A 22674-nucleotide genomic window follows, 5' to 3' on the forward strand; every position below is an offset into this window, starting at 1 on the left:
TAAATACTAGAAAGAAAGCACACACTCTGAAAAAAGATTGAACTGAGAAAAGAGACTTTGAAGAACAGGGTTTATTCAAGCAATTAATCTTTACCAAGTCGTATGCAATGAAAGGGACAAACGCAGGATGTAAACCACCGGGACAACAATGAAGGAATTATCAGATTGAACTGAAATTGCACATGTTCTATTAACACATTCTGCCCTCAATTAATGCCGATTTTCAAAGCAGTACAATTATCCTTTCAAAAGTTATTAAACTTGAAAGTGAATAGTGAGTAAAGGATTTCAGGAAATGAAAAGAGGACCCTAAGACATACCTGATCATTCTGTTACCCCCCCCCCCCCCCCAAAAAAAAAAAAAAAAAAAAAAAAATGGTTGTAGAAAAACTGCTGAAAACACACTCTCCCATTCATGTTATAATCCAAAACTGAAGAATAATGTACAAGGATTGCTCTTTCAGAAAATATGAAAAACTCAAGACTGACTCGGTTGACCCATTTTACTTTTTTTGAGTCCTCGCGTAAAATCAAGGGGTGCGACTCTTAGTTCGCTTTGTGATGCACGGTCACATTTACAGTGGTGAAACATAGTACCAAATTTTGTTTGATTCATAGTTCTTCGAATATTTTTAATTAAATAAGAAAACCACATTGCTCCAGGCATGTGCTTTTGTTAGCTAAACATGTCACTCATCATCAATCTTACGACAAGAGGATAATTATAAACCTAAAGAGCATTTGAAATAATTACATGGTCACATGAGTTCAAGCAAGGCCTGACATCACTGTCAAACATTGGTGGTAAAGATGTTAGGGAGGGGTGTTTATGCTTGAGAGTCTTGAGAAAAAAAAAAAGAAAAACATTGCAACGATTGGCATGTATAATTTCTCCACTTGTTGCTGAAGTACACTTTTGTTACACGGTACTGGCGGTGAAACATTGTCCTCTGAATCCGAACTGCTTTCTGTAGAGGTGTGATTCTGGAGATGAAGTGAACTGCACTGTTGGTATCTGGATTGATTAAATTGCAGAAACACAGACATGCAAATTATTACATGAATAATGTGACTTGGTGACCTTGGAAATCTGAACACATCCAGGGCCTTTTCTATCCAAAATAAAAATAAATAAACACAATTTCAAAATTACTCTGAATTGCTCTGTTACGTTTCAAATTGGTAAATGCATTGCCAGAATTGCACAAAATGTATTCAACGATGAAGTAGCACAAGACTGTGAAGATGTTTCCCTGAAAACCTGAATGCATAATTCTCTGAACACTAGGAATCCATCTTTCTCCGGGAAACAGACCTGTGATTTTTTTTTTTTTTGCTTCATTTTAAATGGGTGTCTAGAGTTTTCTTTCATCGTGGTATAGGGTCTATCTACATCTTGATATTAGGTCAAATGAGGGTGTAGGCCTAGATAATCATATTATGTTTTGCTCCCTGGCATATTAGTTTCATGTCTAGGTAAATTACAAGATTGTGATCCGTTTCATGAAAGCCTATTAAGGAGAGACTTTTCACTCATAAGACACATCTATGAGAGATTCAAATATGTAATGACTCCATAAAACGGACCCCTCTGAGCCCTAACAGCGTAGGACTACAGCCCGTACTACAGGTATTAATACTTCATCTCGGCCTACAAACTAGACGTTTCTACAGGCACGAACATCATACACATTTACTTCTACGCAACTGACAAGCAAATAAAAAGGGGAAAGTCTAAATGGGCACACGTTTGTCCAGGGGAAAAAAATGGTAATGCTGGCAAAGCGTGAATTTAATACATGTTTTCTCGGGGGGGGGGGTTGTTGATAACTCATAGCATACAGGGATCACAGTACGTGGGCCCAGGTTAACTTGAAAGTTGCGTTGTACAGTAGGAACATCAGACACTTGTCTTGAACGTCTCTAATCTTACGTTATAGCGTTGCAATGTCAAGTCAAATATTTCAAGTATGACAAAATAAACACCCTTATCATAGATGACTAAAATCTACCCAGAGTTCTTACCTTCTTATGACATGGTACTTCGTATTTCATTGGATATTGACGTATCATTATCGTAGCTTGGCTGGAATTGGTTCGCGTACGATGCGCGTAGCACGTCTTAACACAGGGCGTCTATGTAATGTGCCGCTTCGTGAACTAACCAACACACAGAGCAATTAATTCCACGAAGCGGCACATTCGATAGTGCCACCTTTGTGAAATTACTGATCTGCGTTTTTGTGCCTTGTGCCACTTGTAGAAATACCAGTTTTTGCATAAATAAGCATAATTCTAACCTGAGATTCTGTGAAATGATAGAGAATAACTAATACATAACAAAAATGAAGAAAACAGAAAATTGATTTTCTACGCGATTTTGGCCAAAGTGCCACTTCGTGGTGTCAACGACGATAGTTGCTATAAGCGTGGGCTAAGCATTGGCTTAAAAAAGGATCTGATAGCCATTGATATTGGTGAGACGTGACTTGGGCAGACGTTTAGTAAACGACAGGTGATGATGATAGTTTTGCTGTGTCAGATTTTGTTTTCACTGTTGTAAGTTTCACATTATTCATGTACTTCCTCATCTATCAAGATTGTCTGAAGAGTTGCTAATTTCCACTTTTGCAATCATTAAAACTTTCTTGGAAAGTTTCATCTCTATCTATCTGATAATGATGACCTTCTTTAAAAAGTTTTGAAAACGTTTTTCCCTTCTTTTGATTAAAATCTTTATTTTACCGTTTGTACTTGAATTTTTAATCAATAAATATTTCTAAACAAATTAACCAAAACGTTAAACAACAACATATCTAATCGACTGTAGCATTTGCTACTTTTAATGTGAGTATAAAACAGTATCTGTTCTGATACTTGTCTCCACAGAAAACCAGTAATTTGAAACGATTCACCAGGCAATGCCATGTCCGCATATAAAAGGCTGTATATACAAAATGCACACACATTTCACAAAAGCTTTCGTTTCTTTTGCTCTCTGAATGTACTTGCTCACGACTACACACTTCGAAAGTTGAAAAGAAAAAAAAATCTTTTATTAATAAATCGAGTTAAGCAAAAAAAAAAAAAAAGAATGAATAAACTAAGCGTATAAGTTAGATCTATTCAAAAACTTCATGCAGTTTAGTATTTAGACCAAAAAAATAGCGATAAGTTGCCTTGAAATGATGATATCAATCTATGTCATCGATATTTTCATATTCTAACATTGTCATAATTTGACATTAACCTCATCAATTTTACTGTGAAAAATACGTTACCTTACTTGAGAGGATATGAAAGCAAGGCGAGGAGTTTGAATTTGTCTGTTACATATACATAATAGTTTTGGTTGAGACCTATCTTCAGGTTTATATTATTTTTATGGTGATATAATGAGAAACCTCGCATGAAATATGAAAGAGCATGTAATTCCAAGAAGGATTCAACGTTTATGTGATCAAAATTGGTCTTGACATTGCTGAGATATCCAAAAAGCGATCCTAATCAAATCGTCAGGCCACGGCTTTTATTATTATCTCTTTGTTTTACGTTGTTTTTTGGATATCTCAGTCATTTCAAAACCGATTTTCATCAAACAAACTTTTGCTTCCCCTTAGAATTTTATGCTCTTTAACGTTTCATAGAGTGGTTTCTAGATATCTCGCAAAACGTTACAAGCTGAATCCTCACCTAAACCAGTACTGAACAGTCACTTTAAAGGAAACAATGTTCACTCCCCAGCCTCCACCAGCCCCCCCCCCCCAAAAAAAAAAGGCGAATATGAAAAAAAAAATGGAAAAAATGAAATACGAGCTCTTCTAATGTCGACCATGCGTTTAAAGATTCGCAGATGCAACAAAAACCCAGTATTAGTGCTTAATGAATAGTTCTAAAATGGGATAGAAGCAACCAATGTAAAATTTTAATCAGTATAATCAATGATAAGTATTGTTAAATATACAAAATGTGAACAATAGAAATGTTTCTAGACTATTAAAAAATAAACCGCCTTCAGTTATCGTTTAGTGGGAAAAATAGTTATTTCTCGTTATATTTTAGGCTTAATTAAGATGTTTTGTTTTTTCACATGGTAGGATGTTTTGTTATACAACAGTTTTTTACTGACCTACAAATATGCATCACATGTGATATCTTGAACATTTTTCAAATCATTGCTCTCAGTGGTAAACGGTACCTGTAATGTTACTAGTACTTTAATACGATCTTTCGATTCAAAAGCCACATCATACATCTGACATTGTTTAATGATGGTAGATTTCCAAACAAGTCATACATGAAAGTAGAACATCTCTGTCAGTAGCACTTCGATTTGACACACTTAGTATTTTGTAATGCCATTAAACCAAAATATTCTTATTCAATGAAGTGTTCTAAAACGTTTTTTTTTTTTTCTACTAGGGAAGAAAATAAATGTAGGAAGTATGCTGGACATAGCACTTACTGACTCATGTAAAATGTATTTTGAGCATAATCGTGCACAGATAATGAAGAGAACAGTCTGTTATTAGGTTAATCGTGGGAAAGAAAAAGAAAATCACGACGCTTTTGTTTGTAAATTTATTTGTGTGGTTTTATTTCTGTGTTTTTTTGTTGTTGTTGTAAATAACACATTACAAGAGAATATATACAGTTTGAAAATAGCATTACACGATGCATAAGGTTTAGTATATTGCCTCACAATTATTGATTAAAATACATGCATACATCATCTTCAAGACATGAATGCATAATACGTTGTACACAAAGATTCTTCACGAGATCATAAATTAACCGAAAAATCATTACAATGACGAACATTCAGGTAATAGGGGAAACAAAAATTGTGTTTCTCTGGTACATGTATTGTAATTGCAAGAAAAGAAAAAGAACAGGAGACCGCGATCATAAACAGCTGCTCGTCATAAGGCTATGCCTGAGGTAAAACTCGACATAAGATTTAGCTTGCATAATTGTGGGGAACGTATCTACAAATTGTATGAAATATATAATAAATTGGTTTGTTTCATACGTTGGGACGACTCGAAATTCTCCATTATGAAACAGTGTTACTCTTAAAGGCGACCGCTGAACGTCACTTATAGAGCCAAGGTATCTAGCGAATGTTCGTTGACATAGTATTTAAACGCGTACAATTGACAATAGGGGGCGCAGTTCTTTTCAGGCAGTTTGGTCACACTACTATAAGCCATTGAAGAGCTTAAACAGCAGAGCTGCTGCAGCCGTCAAACTTCATTAGGGTCTAATGCCACAATCAAAGAAATAATAAATGGCATACTCTGCAATACAGTTTAAGATATACTATCGTGATTAAGGCCTACCGCACATAATATAATGTTGTTGTGTTTTAAAGAAAGAAAAGAGAGAGAGAGAGAGAGAGAGAGAGAGAATAAACCAATGATATATGACGAAAATGTTTTTATGCCAGACACGTAATTTATGTGAGTCGAAATGAATATTACAAACACCTTCTGCCCATGATTAAGCGTCTTTTGGAAACTCAAGATAACAATACACCAATACACTTAATACATCAAGAGGTAGACTACTTAATACGGACAGATAGAACATATTCGATGTTCTGGAAGAGGAAGAAGAAATTAATTTTTCGAGATTTCCTTTTTTCTTGGTGCTGTTGTGAAATCGCAAGTTGTTGGAGAGTTTCGAATATAGCCAGGGCAGGATGTAGACTGAATCAAAACCTTTGAATTTGATAATGATCTAAGAGTTTGCACTGAATCAAAGCATCTTGCTATTTGTGTATTTCCCAATTAGAGGTAAAGCTAAGCAGAGTCAGTACAGGAGCTTACGAAGTGAGAGGAACAATTTAGGAAGGTAAATGGAAAACAATATGTAGGTAATAATTCGCAGAGAATTTACTGCAATTTTTGGTCGGCTTGTCTGATCGTTAGAGAGAAAAAAAAAACAAGTCTTCTTTGAGGAATCAAGATGTGTCAAAACGTCCACCACCCGCTCACCTCAATTAATATTGAAGGAATCCATTTCACTATGGTATATAGCGGTTAAGTTCTGACCTGTAACATGTTTTCTAAAGTATTCCTGTTGCAAACTTGTGTCTTCTAAAGACACAACGAAAGAAATATCAAAACAAACACAATATGAGTATTCTATTGACCTTGTTCTTAATTCTACATTGTTATAACTTTGTGAAACTTGGAGATTCTTTGACTCGATATGATGTAATGCAACGATCAACAAAAAAAAAGAAAAAAGAAAATGTAGACCTTTATATTGTATTGAAATCGTTATTGAAGATCTAGTGTTTCCTTTGTTACATTTCAAACAGGAATATGGCGGTGCGGGACATTTCCCTACTCAATACTTTAATTTGATTTATATAAGGGACTACGGTAATATAAGGATATTCTTCCACCTATATTCTACAATATTGAGTAACTATGATTTCTACATGTCGATCTATTCTTCTTCGTCTCGGTCATCATACTACCAGTTACCACCATCACCGTCATCATCGTGACCAAGATCGTTGTCGATGTCGTCATCCCTGTCGTCGCCATCATCGTACCAACTATATGTTCCTGAGGTTAACACATGAAATAAATAGTTTCGTATTAATGAAATTCCGTCATATTTCTTGAGTTAGCGCTTTTGGTGCTGTTCATTTATTTTTCCTGTTAGTCTGAATCAGAAATCCTTTGCGTGGGAGAAGGCATTCGTTTAAAAAAAAATGGTCGTTCTTTTTCCGGCATGTTTGTTAAATTACACATCAGCAGTAGCGATTTTACAAAATGTATTTCTTAGAGGGAGACAAATTGAAGAAAATAAGCCTCAACCTTCACCCCCTCCCCCCCCCCCCCCCCCGATTAATATTCTCTTGCTTTCATTAAAGCCTTGTCCGCCTTGGACTACTTAATATAACAATGTCGAAATTTCGGAGCTTGGGTATTTGTTCCAAGTTCATCGTATCGCTTCCGGAAAACCAGGGACAGCCTGGTGATAGTATCGCTGCCAGGAAAGCAGTAGATGACAGGTTCGAGTCCGACTGGTTCCTTTTTTCCGACATGTTTGTTAATTTACAGATCGGCAGTTGCGATTTTAACAAATTTTCATTTGTAGAGGGAGACAAACTGAAGAAACTCAAACCTGAGCCTTCACCCCTCTGATTAATATCTTTCTTTGATTTATCCTATGCCTTGTCCGCCTTGGACTACTTTAATAACATAACAATGTCGAAATTTCGGACCTTGGGTATTTGTTCCAAGTTCATCGTATCGCTTCCGGCAAACCAGGGATAGCCTGGTGGTAGTGTCACTGCCCTGAAAGCAAACAATCCATTGACTTTCTTTCAAACAAAATCGTACTTTCAACTCCCTTTGTTATTTCCCTTAACGTATCTCACTCCCAAGCGTCTCTTGTTGAGGATGTTAAATTTGTACGCCTATTTTTGTTACCAACATTTGCTACCAAGTTCTACTACCAAGGTTTGCTACCAAGTTCTGCTACCATGTTTTGCTACCATGTTTTGCTACCAAGTTCTGCTACCATGTTTTGCTACCAACTTGGTCACGCTACCGTGGAACACAATTCACAACTATGTGGTGGCACAGGTAATGTGATGACTGGACCTTGGATGGGGCACGGGCATATGCGACAAGTCACATTACCACTATTCCCGAAATCCAATAGCGACGACTGAAACTTGGATGGGGTACGGACTATACGACAAGTCACATTACCATTATACATTGTACCCGAAATCCAACGGCGACGACTGGAACTTGGATTGGGTACGGACTATGCGACAAGTCACATTACCACTGCCCCAAATCCACTGCTGCTTGCTGGTAGAACTCTATTGCTTGCGCCACCACCAAAATACTACTTGCTTTATAAGTCAAACTCAAAGAAGGAGACTAAAGCTGGTATCTCACTGAGCGGCGAACGTTTGCGAACGTAGCGAATTTGAGATTCGCCAACTTTTCTGACGAATGTTTGCGAAAAATCAAAGTTCGCTTCTGCCATTAGCGACAGTTAGCGACTTTTAGCGATGTTTAGCGACAATTAGCAACACTTTAGCGAATGTTTGCGAACACAGGTGGCGACTATTAGCGAATGTTAGCAAATGTTAGCGACAATTTTGCAAATGTTAGCGACAATTTTGCAAATGTTAGCGACAGTTTTGCAAATATTAGCAACTGTTTGCAAATCCTTTGCGACAATTTTGCGAATGTTCTTGGACCTAGAAAAGTACCAGGCGATTGTGTATAGTAAGACCCATATAACGACATAAAACCTTCCACTGAATTCAGATCTCTTGTGACAACCATTCAAGATGGATTTCCAGGATATGGAAATAAATTTCTGCCAAGAAGAGGCTCAAGGTGTTGCTATCCTTGAAGAGCTGCTTTGTCAGGCTGCTGCTACAGCTATTCTCTCTAAAAAAGAAAGAGTGAAAATGTTCACTCTTGAAGAAGTGAATAACAGAAAAGTGTGAGTTTCAAGTGAAATTAGAGTGAATTTGGAGTGAAAATGTTCATTTTCACTCATTCTGGAGTGACCTCAGGGATCACTCCAAGATTTTCGAGTGATCCCTGAGGTCACTCCAAAATGAGTGAAAATAGATATTTTCACTCAAAATTCACTCCAATTTCACTCAAAACTCACTATTTTCTGTAATTCACTCCTTCAAGAGTGAACATTTTCACTCTTTCTTTTTAAGAGAGGTAATTGTGCAGCATAAGAGAAATAAAATAAAGAAAAACAAGAAAGGAAGAAGAAAATAAAGAGATTCAGAGAGTGCTTGTTGCAGAGGACAGACTTTAGTCAATATGAAAAGCTTTTGAAGCAATTACAATCATGATGGAGATGTCAAGAGCTTCAAGAACTTTCTTAGAGTGGAACCTTGTCTGTTTCAGAAGCTTTCATATAGGAACCGTGTGGTTACTTGTTCGCTAGCAGTGGCGAATCACATAAAAACGTTAGCGACACCGTATTACGACCGTTTGCGAATTCTTACGAGTGTTTTGCGAATGTTTGCGAATGTTTGCAACTGTTAGCGAAAATACAAATTCGCAAAGGTTCGCAAAGAAATTTTGAACATGTTCAAAATTTCTTTGCAACAAGAAAAACTGTTTGCGACAATAAAAACCGTTTGCGAACTTTCTTGCGAATGTTAAAGAACCTTTTGCAACCGTTTACGAACCCTGGCGAATTCCCAAATTCGCTACGTTCGCAAACGTTCGCCGCTCAGTGAGATACCCCCTTAAAGAGTCAATGTTCTATGAACGTATAAACAGTTTACTTGGTGCTTCCAAGCAGCAATGAAACAAAAGCAAATGAACTCATGCAAACACTTACTGTACTGTTACTGCTACGGGCTACTTGCTGGCGACACAGTCGGACAGCGGTCATTTTAAATCCTTCCTTTCCTTAAGAAAAAGGATAGAGGATGCAATTTCGCACGGCCTTGTAGAGCAGAGCGAATCCTCCGGGTATCATTCAAATAACCTACTACAATGTCATGGTTAGTAAATTCGATATAATTATTGATTCTAAACATATTTGGGGTTCATCGTTCCATCTAACGGTATGTACCGACGGCTAAAACAAACATATAAATACTACGATGGTGCCAACTCATAAATTTCCAACAATATACCTAATCATTTAACATCAATGTTTAAATTATGATAATGAATTATGCCATAACAACGACTATTGAGAGTACCGTATACGGCACTACTGTTGAAATGAATAGGACGCCCTCTTTTACTGTTAAACGTACAATCGATTTTAACAAGTTGTAGTTGGAAGCAATTAATAACAATCGATTCAACCAAATTTTGTTACAATATATATATATATATATATATATATATATATATATATATATATATGTGTGTGTGTGTGTGTGTGTGTGTGTGTGTGTGTGTGTTTATATTATATCAGCACCCTGCACTTGGTGGAAACAAAATATTGTAACAGAAATGGGATTCTCTGCTCAACAGAAAACCCATAATATCAACCAAATCCCAAATACAAGATCATATTTGTTTTGTAAAATCTTCCATTTCTTTTACTGTCTAAATACACAGCGTAATCTCTATATTCTTTTAAAAGAGAGAGAGAGGGGTAAAAAAAGCAGCCAAACTCAAAACCATACCACTATCGCATCTGGAGGACGAGGAAAAACAAAATTGATCATATTAAACCAGTAATGTCACTTGTGAAAATGCATTTTAATGCATGAGTGATAACATTATTTTGACAAAAAGAGTGTCTTTCAAAATCTATCAGTACATACAGAGTTTAGACAACTTATTGTACAGGCAGTCAAATCTGAAAAGACGCAAGTCAACAAGGCAAATATTTTAAAAACTATGATTTTCATACAACTTTTTAGTAGATTTCTTATTTACAGATCTTTTTCTTCTACTGAACTTACAAAGAGAAGCAATGTAATCGAAAAGAAATATGTCTCCAATGAGTGAATCGAGTAATATAAATCAATAAACTAAACTTATAAGTTTATCTCATTCTCAGACATTTTATATGTTATGAGTAGTGTCATATTCAAAGACAACAAGGTTTGACATAAAACGCACCAAGGAGTGATAAATACGTTTCCATTAGTAGAAATGATGTAAAAGCAAGGTGAAATATTGGAGTGCCACTTACTACTTGAATGGTTTGCATTAAAGGAAACAACGTTCACTCCCTATCCACCACCCCACATAGAAAAAAAAATTAAAAAAAAATAAATTGAAACATTAAGCAACATATAATGAAATACCACCTGAATGTAGGCTTTGGGCTCAATTTCAAAAGTACTTTAGGACGATATTTCCTTCCAAAAGTTACCATATAAATAAAACTTGCAGTGAAAAGAGGATCAACTTTCATCTTCTGTTATACATCTGTACTTGAATTATAACGGAAAATGTTCTTGAAAATCATGCAGGAAAGTGGTATAAAACTCTCTGTAGCGTTCCTATGAAGCCATTGATCAGTTTACTTGAATATCATAATTGCAAACAAAGGACTAATACTGGTCTGATTTTTTTTTTAGACAACTAGAAATGAGAAGAAATATGTTTAGTTAGGGGACTGCCCGACAGAGCATTTACTGACTCAAAGTGCCAGTGTAAGATGCATTCTAAGCATTCGCATACACAGATGAACGGAACAACCTATTTTTATTGTCTTTTGGTAAAGAAACAAAAATGCCATGCATTTGAATATCATGAATAAACTGTTTTATGTCCTATTGCGGAAGTGGACCGACTGCAAATTCTAAGTCATGACACAGTGTTAATCTTGAAGTTTCAAGCTAAACGTCACGAACAGGGCAAGGTACCTGGCGATTCTTCGTTTTAATAGTAATGAGTATTATTTGCGCTAGGGGGCGCGATTCTTTCCATGCAATAATCATGTTCACACATTTTAAGCCGCAAGATCACATACAGTATAGAGAAGCTTTCTAAATTCATTTTGCACCCGTCGTAAGGACAGATTCGGACAAACTGTTTTACTCAAAACCCCTGTAGCGTTGAACTTTCGTGCGTGGTCCTACAAGCCAGTACCCGCCACCGACGGCCTACGGATTTGACGTGACTCTTACACATGTCGGGTTCTCACCTAACTTTTCAGCCTCAGTCAAGAAACAATGAAGAACTTACTCTACATGTATACGTTTAATGACAAAATATTATGAAGGTCTAATATTACGTCTTTGACAAAAAACAAACAGTTCGAATGGTATACATACTTATGTGACGAACTGAAAACAACGTGATTACGCGTCTTATGGAAAATCCGTCAAGTGCTGGACTACTTGATACTTAGTCACATGTGAAGTTACATGTAAACATTCAATGTCCTAAAAAGCAAAAAAAAAAAAAAAAAAAAAGACAGTATAAAACCTGTGGTGGATCCAAGCATTCCGTGAAGGTGGGGGGGGGGGGGGCAACAAATATTTCTGGGTCATTTTAGGTTTTTCTTTTCTTTTCCGCGACACTTGTGCAAAAATTAAAAGGGGACGAGACCCTTTCATTTTCCCTTTCTATGTCTTTTATTTCCCCAGAAAGTAAAGGGGCGGGCCCGATGCGCCCCCTCCCTCCCCGATCCGTCACTGAAAAACTGACTTTCCTTGGATTATCGTTGTACTGTTGACAGTTGTGACATCGCATGGTGATGTAAAGTTTCCTGCGAGTATAGCACATAGACATAATCAAACAACTTGAATTTGATCAAGTTTGAAGAGTTTACACTGAATCCAAATATTTCCCTTAACTAAACATGTCTCCATTGAGGAGTCAGCACGTTTTAAATCTGCTCAACCCCCTCTCCTCATCTGAATATTTAAGTGTATTTTCCCCCAGGTAAAATAACATCAATTATGTGCAGTCGTGTGACATGTTTTCTATGATATTCCTGATGTGATCCTGTGTCTTAATACAAACAAAGAACTATCAAAACAAACACAAGTATTTTATTTGTTCAAACAATGTTGTTACAATGTGGTAGTACTTACAGCTTCTTTGAATTGATATGATGTGAATGCAATGACTAACACAAACCTTATACACTGTGTTTAAAAGCATGATTTAGGGTCTTATGTATCGTTTTTATAATGGTTCAAAGAGGAAAATCGAGGTGAAGAAATATATCCACTTTTTGAATTTTGATCGATTTCACGGACTACGGTGATAAAACATGAGAATATCCTGTGACCGATCAGCTACTGTGATGAATGAGCATGATTTCTAGACGTCGCGCTCTTCCCCTTCGTCTTCCTCTGGTCGTTCATGACTACGATCGCCGTGATGACCATGATGACCATGGGGTGGATGTGGGTGCGGCGGACGTGGGTGGTCGCCGTCGTCGTCTCGATCACCGTGCTCCCAGTTACCGCCATCATCGTGATCGCGATCGTTGTCGAAGTCATCATCCCTGTCGTGGTGATCATCTCCGCGTTCGTCATCGTCGTCATCGTGCCAATCATGTTTGCCTGAGGTGAACACACGAAATTAATGGTTTTGCATTATTTAATTTACTTCATACTTTTAGGGTGTAGCCGCAGGAAAAAAAAAAACAGTTTTCGGACATCCTTTCTTACCCTCTAGTGCAACGATGTGACAAATTGTTCCAAAAAAACATAAGAGCATCGTACCATCCTGCTTTCAACCAGCAACTCATAAGATTCAACTTCAATTTCATTTCAAACCTTTGAATATTTTCAGACTTCAAAATGATCACTTATCTTTTGATAATATCTCACAAGTTTATCTTTTTTTTTCAATCCGATAACATATCTCCGTTTTGAAAATAATAAGTGTCATTGATGTTACGTTTTCTTTATTTCTGTGCTTGAAAGCATCAGTTTAACTTTCATTTTGATATAACAATCTCACTCTGATCCCAAATAAGAAAAGATAAAGGATAGGAAAGTTATTGAATAGAAATACAAATGAAACAAAAGAAAAAAAAATTGTTTAACATTAAAGGTCCGGTTTACCTTTGGGAGCAGTGATTGAAAAATGTTCAAGATATCGCCTTTCATGCATGTGTAGGCCTGTTGTACCACAAAACACCCTCCCATCTAAAATTTTTGCAATAAAGCCTAAAATATAAGGAGATGTCAATATTTTTCTCAATAAACCATAACTGTAGATGGTTTAGTCTGGAAACATTTTTATTATAACCATTGTTCACATTTTGTATATTTAACAATACTTAACATTGATTATACTGATTAACATTTTCACAGTGGTTGTTTCTATCCCTAACTCACATTTTAGAACTATTTTAAAGCACTAATGCTGGGTTTTTCTTTCATCTGCAAATGGTAAATTATGCCTTTAAGCTAATCTCTAAAAAGAAAATATTTCCTCAACTTTGGGATTTGGATAGCATGTAGTTGAAAATTCAAAATGCTGGATTTCAAGCAAGTCTTTCATTTTTCATTCGAGGTCAAATTGAATAATTTCGATGTTGCACAGATTTATAGACATGACTTTAGCACGACATCATGCTGATGAGTCGTGACTGTCATCATACGAAAATTCGGTCGTAGATGGTCAGGCAATCCCAAGATTTGGTTGCAAGCAGAAATCATGCGTTTTCGTTATTTCTTATGTCAAAATGCACAATCTTACCGTTAAATGTCTGCGATCTCATTAAAGAAGAGAAGATCCATTGAGAGGAAAAGCGAACTTACCTGGGTAGCCCATGTCCATGTCCCCCATTTTTCCTTTTTTCCATTCCCATGATGACATGTGGTCGCTCTGTGAATTAAAACCGAGCAGTTCATACAGTTACATTATATATTGTTGATATTGATATAAAATGATGCGATTTCAAGTGGGGAACAAGAGTTCTTATTTGTTTCACCTCACTCTCTCCATATTATTTTGAAGTGTACACTCGTATATAATATGTTAATATAATGATTATCACGCACACACACACACACACAAGTCATAACAATGTTTTACTTTTTTGCTTTCGCCCTTTCTCACTCTCTCCTCCCACTGTCTACGTAATAATCTCTCACTCGACCTAATTCTTTTCAATCTCAACTTTTCTCTCTTTTCTTTTCTCCATTTGTCTTTCTATTTATATATCTTTCCAACTCAACCAGGCATTATATACCAATATATTTCTGTCCACGTGTACCTCTATTTCTTTACATTGTATATCTCTCATTTCATCTTTCTCTTCATATTATCTCCTTCTGCATACATGTCTTTCCTTTTCTCTAAATACCATGTATCTCCATCAAATTTGTATAGATCTCTTTCTTTTCCTCTTGTTATCCCAATTTATCATTTTAGCCATATGTGTGATGGCACAATCCTATTTACCATAGGTATGTGAAATTTGTGCACATTCTGACCCATTGAAACAAAAATGGTTAACTAACCTCTTCCACTGCGTAATTTGTGCCGCAGAGCCAAGAGGGCCCTCCTCCAAGGAATACCACCGCCAGAGTGACGGCGAGCGCAATAAGGATGACAACGATGACTAGAGCTGACACCAACTTGCGGACCCGTCTGGTGCAGCAGGTTTTGCCGCCCTCAACGGCAGTCAGTACTTCTACCTCTTCTTTGTCGGTTTTGATGGGAATCTGTAAAGGGAGGTTGTACATAATCATATACTTCGCAGCGTGTTGTAAGGTACTGAAGTAAAGAACTTTAAGGGGAATTTACTGAATGCGGTTCATTTATTTTCTGCTGAAATTCTGACCAGGAGAAAAAAAAAAATCATCAAATCTTAGTTACCATGCAATTCTTCGTGTTTAAACAACAACAACAACAACAACAACAACAACATCAACAACAACAACAACAAAACGCAAACAAACGCAATTGACACAGAAGACAGCACAGACTTTTATAGAGAGTCTGAAAAATGTGTTACGTGATTTACTTTCCACTGGTGTGATTCAACAATTTATGAAGTATGCGAACCTGAATGTATCACAGGTTTACGTTATGCGGTTTCTCTTTGGTTCTTTTTTTTAAAGACATTAAACATAAGATTAATTTTATTTTTCCCATTTTACTTGCAATTATTTAAGTAAACTCTAAAAAGTAGTGTAGACTCAGTTGGTTTCCTAAATAAATAAACATTTTAATTTGTGAATAAGATATTAATAATAATAATAATAATAATAATAATAATAATAATAATAATGATAACATCTTCTGTGCTTTCTTAACTGTAACCATATTTGATTTATATTAATCATGCACGCTGTTCCCTTAAATGAATAAAAAGGACATCAATTAACTTCAATGTCTGTCTAAGTGTCCTAGAAATCTCATTTATTTTGCCTTCTTTTTTCCTCCTAGAAGCCAACACACTTCCTAAAGATCTGTCGTTGAGGTAGAGTACTGCTGAGCACAAAGGTTTCATGCTTCACTGACTATAAGAAAGAAAAGTCATGACGTATGCATGATGCGCCTTGCGGTCTTGCAATTGACGATGTTGAGAAATAATGTACCGGCTTTGCCCCTCCCCCTTTTAAACAAAAACAAAACGTATTGATTGTGAGCACAAACTTGAGAAAATGTTCTTGTCTATTTTTTTTTTTTACTCTAGAAAGTAAGTTCATGATGACAATAGTCCAATAAGATTAACCCTCGACCATTTGCAAATAAAAAAAAACAACAACAACAACTAAGCATTACTGCTTAAAAAAAAAAGATTCTAAAATGTGAGCTAGGGATAGAAGCAACCAAAGGAAAAATTTGAACCAGTATAATCGATGTTAGATATTGATTAATATACAAATTGTGAACAATAGTTATAACAAAATTGTTTCCAGACTAAATCGTGTACACTTGTTGTTTAATAAGTAAAATAGTAATATCTCCTAGGTTTTATTGCAAAGATTTTATATGGCAGGATGTTTTGTGATACAACTGACCTACACATGTACATCAAAAGTGATATCTTGAATGTTCTTTTTTAAAGTCACTGCTCCCAAAGGTAAACGGGATCTTTTATACAAGTAGACCTTTAATAATGTATCTATTCCAAATAATTGTAGATTTTAAGGAAGCTGAACATCGTAAACCACAAAATGTAAGAAGTTGTTTTTAAATTTTCGCTTGTGGAAACACCGATCTGTATAAAGCGTTGGTTTTCATGTTTCTATTCTTAAACTTCGTCGTTTAATTGCCATGTGCAGATTTTATGTATAGTATTACACATTATTTAAACTCAACAATACATCGTAACCACGCATTTAACTTAGAAATGCAATGACTGTATGAAGTCTGCTTGGCTTTGTGCGCTTTTATCGATATGCCCCCACCCCCTTCCCAGCAGTAACGTATTTGAGGCCTACATTATTGGTCCCATCGTCAAATTGAAGGAAAACATGACAGACTGTTTTATAAATTATCCATATTTATATAATGTTTATTACGTCATGGGTTTACACTACTACTTTTTGAGAAAAAATGACGAGCACATAGAATTAGCATTTTTCTCATTTTTACTTCCCCGACATATAAAAACCGGGAGAAAGACACAGAGAGAGAGAGAGAGAGAGAGAGAATGATTTGTTGTTGTTGTTTCTTATTAGTCTCGCGATCAAACACCACCATCTTTTGCTTTCTTTCTTTGAGATTGTGATCGGGAATTTGATGTTGAAAAAGTTGTGATTTGTTTTTATGAATTCAAATGCTTTTGTTACACAGCTGAACAGAAGATACTGGTCAGAACGTTACCATCCAGGACATCTCCAAACTGGTATATTTTGCTTATTCTTATTGCTTATTCTTAATATTTCCCCTCGTTTTAAGATGATAACTTCATGTGCCCAATTAGGCAAGTAAATAAGATCATTTATAAATGTTCTCTTGTCCAGCGCGAAATTGTTGTTGTTGTTGTTTTAAAGAACGAAAGAAGAGAGAGAGAGAAATGATGCCCTACAAATTGCTGAGATAAGATCAAGACCTCACATACAACCTGTACGTGTACTGTATCACTATGGCTTTGACGTTGTCCGCTTCAACACACAAGCTTCATCCTGTTTACCTTCGTATATCACTAATTATGTTGCTGCGCCATGAACAGCTATAGATATTATGAAGATTGTATGGTGCCTGGCCGTGCTTGGTAACATGGGGAATTGTTTCATGTACTACATCCAAGCATGTGTAATGAAATAATCAAGTGCAGTATAAAAAGCTAGGATTTAATAAGCCCGGCCGCTGTTTGTTTTCCCCGATATCAGCTGGAGATGCTAATCTCAAAAAATGACAACGTCATGTTCAACAGGAGCTGCATGTGTATTGGTGATGCAAGCACTTACCTCCACCATACCGGCTTCCTTGGCCTTTTGCGCCGCCTTCTCCTGCACAGGATCAATGGTGCTGATTGTTGGTTTCACCATCTTGGTGTACCTGGCTAAATTTCACTGGTTTGAAATAGATCAGAAGCTTTGCTTCCACAGGTGAGCTCCTCAATCCTCAGCTGCTAGTGATCTGTCGCTGGTGTGATTGTAATCGGTCTCTGCTAAGTCATTACCAGTGCTGCGCATCAGAGACAACCAAAAGGGGTTTTTGTAACCACGGACAAAGGAAGAGAGTTATTCATATTATACATACCCACCAACTCGAGCTCGCTCTGTTGGTTTCTGCTAGTTGTTTTTCAGGTCGCTTTCTCTTTTAAATTTCTATGTGTATACATTCGTTACTTAACGCAGTGAGTAGACACTTTACGTGAATCCTTCCTTGCCGATGATTTTACGCCATCAATGAATTTAATAGATTGTGGTTTTGCGTAGCCTCTGTGTTATCTTAAGTTGGCTAAATAATAAATGTGGATACCTTATTGTAACTAATCAGCAAAAGAAGTGGAAATATATAATTTGTTGCGCAAAGATGGTAACTGCATCATGAGAGTGATCAAACGTAATCCGAGTTCATGAATGGTATATTATGTGCACAGAAACCGTTTGCTGAAATGTTGTCTTCGTCATTTTATAATCCTTGTTTTATTCCTGAAAGTCGCGTTCTTACCATTTGGCAGCTCTCGTATATAAATATAAATATATATATATATATATATATATATATATATATATATATATATATATATATACATATACACAAAAGATAGATATGTATATGTATATATATATATGTGATAAAAACCTAAAATGGCAATTAGATCTATTGCCATTTTAGGTTTTTATCACATATATATATACATATACATATACATAATTATATGTACATTTATGTATATTACTTCAGCTATCTATCTTTTGTGTTCTAAGGCAAACTCCAGAGACAATTCAGTAAGAGCTATCAGTAACCCAAGTGACAAGCATTTCACTTAATCTGTTTTAGAGGTTTTGTTTTTCAAGTATAGTTTGCTAGAATTGAAACGCATCATTCTCGAGACTGATAAAACTGCTGTTAATTACATGAAACCAAAATGTATTTGACACGAAAAGAATGAGATTATTATGTAATGAATGTGAAGGCTTGATATAATATACACATACTTTTTTATTTCACATGCAGAACCCTGTGTCGAATCCATGTAAACAATATGAATGAGGGATATTGTGGGAGGTTATTAAACGTACACAAACCAGCACTGGACGTATGCCTGTATAGACGAAATGTAAATTTAAAAAAAATAATGTTATTGAGTTTCTCTACACACGTCTGGCAAATTGTGAGAGTGTAAAATGCCGGCTTTACTTTGATTTATTCAGCTTTTTTCCCCTCTCGATCTCTATCTCGATTATTTACAAAAGTATCACAGTATTTATAAATGTAAAATGTAGTTCCTGAAATACATGGTTTACATTAGGAAATACTGCAATCGAATCAATAGCTCCTTCGTTTTCCATTTTTACTGTAAATCCTTCGTAGTATGAACTCTGTTAGCGTTTCTTTCATGTCTTTAGATATATAATATGTACAAATGTATGTGTGTTTATATGCTTGCATCCATATCTTTCACTGAACAGTATTCCTCTGGCTGACTCGTAAATTATAATTATGAATGTACATGAGTACACTATAAATTCATTACTTAGGCAAATGTAAAGATAACTATCACCATTTTTTTTCAATTTACCCATGTACCACAAATGACATTCGTTCTTTAGCCTTTCTCGGCCTCTCTTTCTATCTTTATCTTTTTATTTCTTTCTTTTTTTTCCTGTCTTTTTGTCATTTTCTGTTTTACCAGAGAGGCATGACTGATCTTCCTATACACCAACAGGAGGAAGGGAATAGCCTTTTTTTTTCTTCGACGCACTGTGAAGAGACTACGATAGCTATTTGCATAACACTCGTGGCGCCCCGTACCTTCCGTGCCAAGCACAAACTGGTTTGCGACAAGTGCGTGAGGTATATCATTATGATGGACGGTAAAAAAGGCGACAGATATATAATAGTGACGTCAACAATCAATGTACGTCCAGGGATGCATTGTATTCGCATTGTTCGCGAGGCATCAACCCGTGAAGATGTGCGTGCTGGGCTTATTGCCCGTAGTCTACGGCTTCAAGAACCTTTACGGTGACAGCTTCTAATAAGTACTTACGCTTTCATGAGGAAATCTGTGCGACAATTAATAATAACTGTATCATATCCATGCTCATTTAACAGCTACATTGCATAAGAAACGGTGCCAACATACGTGTATGCTGTCGTTATTACACAAACGTCAATGTTAATCGAACCGTTCTTGTGGCTTGCTTCTTTTCATATGTGGGTGCGTGTCTATATTCTATCTAAACTAGATTATTAATTTGTAAACAACAGAATGCGGGTCTGTGGGGAGAACTGATTTCTTGTAAATTCGCCAAATGCGGGCAAATGGAACGCTGCGGGGCATGAAAAAGGAACAAAGGCTGATACTATTAAAGTAGCCTTTTTGTCAACAAGTTGAACTTGGAAGACCCCGGATGTTTGACAGAGGGTACTCAGAGTTCAATCCACGCAACAAAACAACTAACTCTCCTCTCTCTCTCTCTCTCTCTCTCTCTCTCTCTCTCTTATATATACGTATGTATATATGAGCATGTACATGTAGATGTAAAAATCTTTATATTACTCTAATATATCTTTGGATATCGCCTCCTTAAACAAAATTTAATGTTATAGAGACACTACCTGCTTAATATGACTGGGCTTGCATTTTATAAGCAGACACAAGACGCAAGAAGACACCGTCTTCACTTATATCATGCTTTCCCATTCAATCTCACATTTGACTGTTACATTTTCCATACACTGTATCCCTGAAGCTAAATTATGTCTTTTCTTTTCAACCCATTTACTTTTTATATCACCTAATATCACCATGCAGAGAAATTTCAGGATCACATATATGCAGGAAACTGACCTTTAAGGAAGCAGCTTATAATATGTTATTTATAAATATACATTCGGTTTCGATTCTTTGCGACCTCGTATTTGCATAACGGACAATGGCTGCTTCATGTAGTGGTATTTAGGCTATACGTTTTGCCTGCGAGCATATTTACATTAATTACTCGATCATATGTTGTGTAACTGTGTAAGTAGGTAGGCCTACCTGTAATTTATGAGAGAAGACAAGAGAGTGAAATACAGACAGGGAGAGAGAGAGAGAGAGGGAGAGAGAGTGAGAGGGAGTGAATATATATATATATATATATATATATATATATATGTGTGTGTGTGTGTGTGTGTGTGTGTGTGTGTGTGTGTCTGTGTGTGTGAGTGTGTGTGTGTGTGTGTGTGCCTTGGTGTATGCTCACGAACAACTACATGGAACATACACACTGTGCTGATAGTACATTAAATACATTATACGAGAAGGCAAATTAAATCATTTGTAACATACGAAGCAATGTGCGTATTAAACAGTATACTGTCTGCTCCTGGCGGCTCCGACACAGACACAGACAAATATACATGCACATTTACAAACACACACAACTGTTGTTGACATATCTCAGTATAGATGGTGCTATTTCCTTCATATCACCCACACTTCCACACACATAGAGACACACGCACACCATCACTTATACAGAGAGAGAGAGAGAGAGAGAGAGAGAGAGAGAGAGAACGCCTAAAGAATCACATACGTATTATTGATTTTATACGACGGTATCAAAAGAAAAAAAAAACCTGCAGAAACCTGCAGACGAGTGTATTGACATTTCGTAACGCCTCTTCTAATGATTGGGGTTTGAATTGGGTCTTCGCTGTGCTTTCCATATACGTGTACATGCATTCTACTGTAAATTATTTATTGATCTGCGGAAGATGTGTGCCTTCCTTCAAGTTTATCATAATGAATTGATTTTGCTGGAGAAAAGGTTCCTAAAGATGACGATGAAACCTTTACTCTTAAACTGAATATCATGTATGCCATTAAAAAAATGAACAGCATACATGCCTACTGACATGCATACTGCATGCATGCATTATAATATGTGCACAGTACAATATTATGATCATATGTTAGCCTGTGTGAAGAGCTTCTTTCTAACATTTGCTAAATCCGCCTTTGATGACAAGGGAATCTCTTGGAGATTGATTTATTTCATATCCCTATTAGTGTTTTTATTACTTCCCCGGCACCCTATAATGGGGTACAGAAAATGTGTCTTTAAGGAAAAACAGTACAACGTGTACATGTCTACATTGACTTTTGAGAACCATCATTTTTTTGTGTGTTTCTCATTTCCTTGATAACACCTTTTACAAAAACAAAAACAGTTTGGCACAATGATCGATAATACATTGATGTCGTCTTGGTGACTAGTTTCTTTGACTTCGTTTTTTTTTTTCTTTTTGTTTTTCTGGGATCATTCATCAAAATTTCTATACTTTCTCCTCCTGTTATCTCCATCCCTCAAATAATATAATATGCATAATAATCAAACATTTTCTTGCTAACAATTAAGTAATACGCGGGTCATCTGGAAAATTTCACGCATCGGAAAGCTAGCCTGTATGGCCTGAACAAAACTCAAATTACATTGCCTTATTTCTTATGATCATTTATTTGTCATGATTATTTGTTTAATCACGGCAACAAGAATCAGCCAAATGCTTTTTTTTTCAACATATTGAAATGATTACACAATGCAATACAGAAAATAGAAGAAACATAACTTAATCAAATACAACAAAC

At 36.1% G+C, this 22674-nt stretch overlaps 1 protein-coding gene across 1 annotated transcript; it reads right to left on the bottom strand.

Annotated features, from left to right (window-relative positions):
- Positions 1–12112: 12112 nt before the first annotated feature.
- LOC139733252 (uncharacterized) lies at positions 12113–18039 on the bottom strand. Its single transcript, XM_071644091.1, has 4 exons — positions 17831–18039; positions 14927–15130; positions 14222–14288; positions 12113–13012 (listed from the first exon to the last, which is right to left on the bottom strand). Exons 1-4 carry the CDS (start codon positions 17909–17911, stop codon positions 12768–12770), a joined length of 597 nt encoding a protein of 198 aa, XP_071500192.1. The 5' UTR covers positions 17912–18039; the 3' UTR covers positions 12113–12767.
- Positions 18040–22674: the final 4635 nt, after the last annotated feature.

The sequence above is a fragment of the Diadema antillarum genome, unplaced genomic scaffold (assembly GCF_040938485.1).
Source record: "Diadema antillarum isolate AM-2024a unplaced genomic scaffold, OU_Dant_1.0 seq00000466_RagTag, whole genome shotgun sequence".
Classification (NCBI taxonomy): domain Eukaryota; kingdom Metazoa; phylum Echinodermata; class Echinoidea; order Diadematoida; family Diadematidae; genus Diadema; species Diadema antillarum.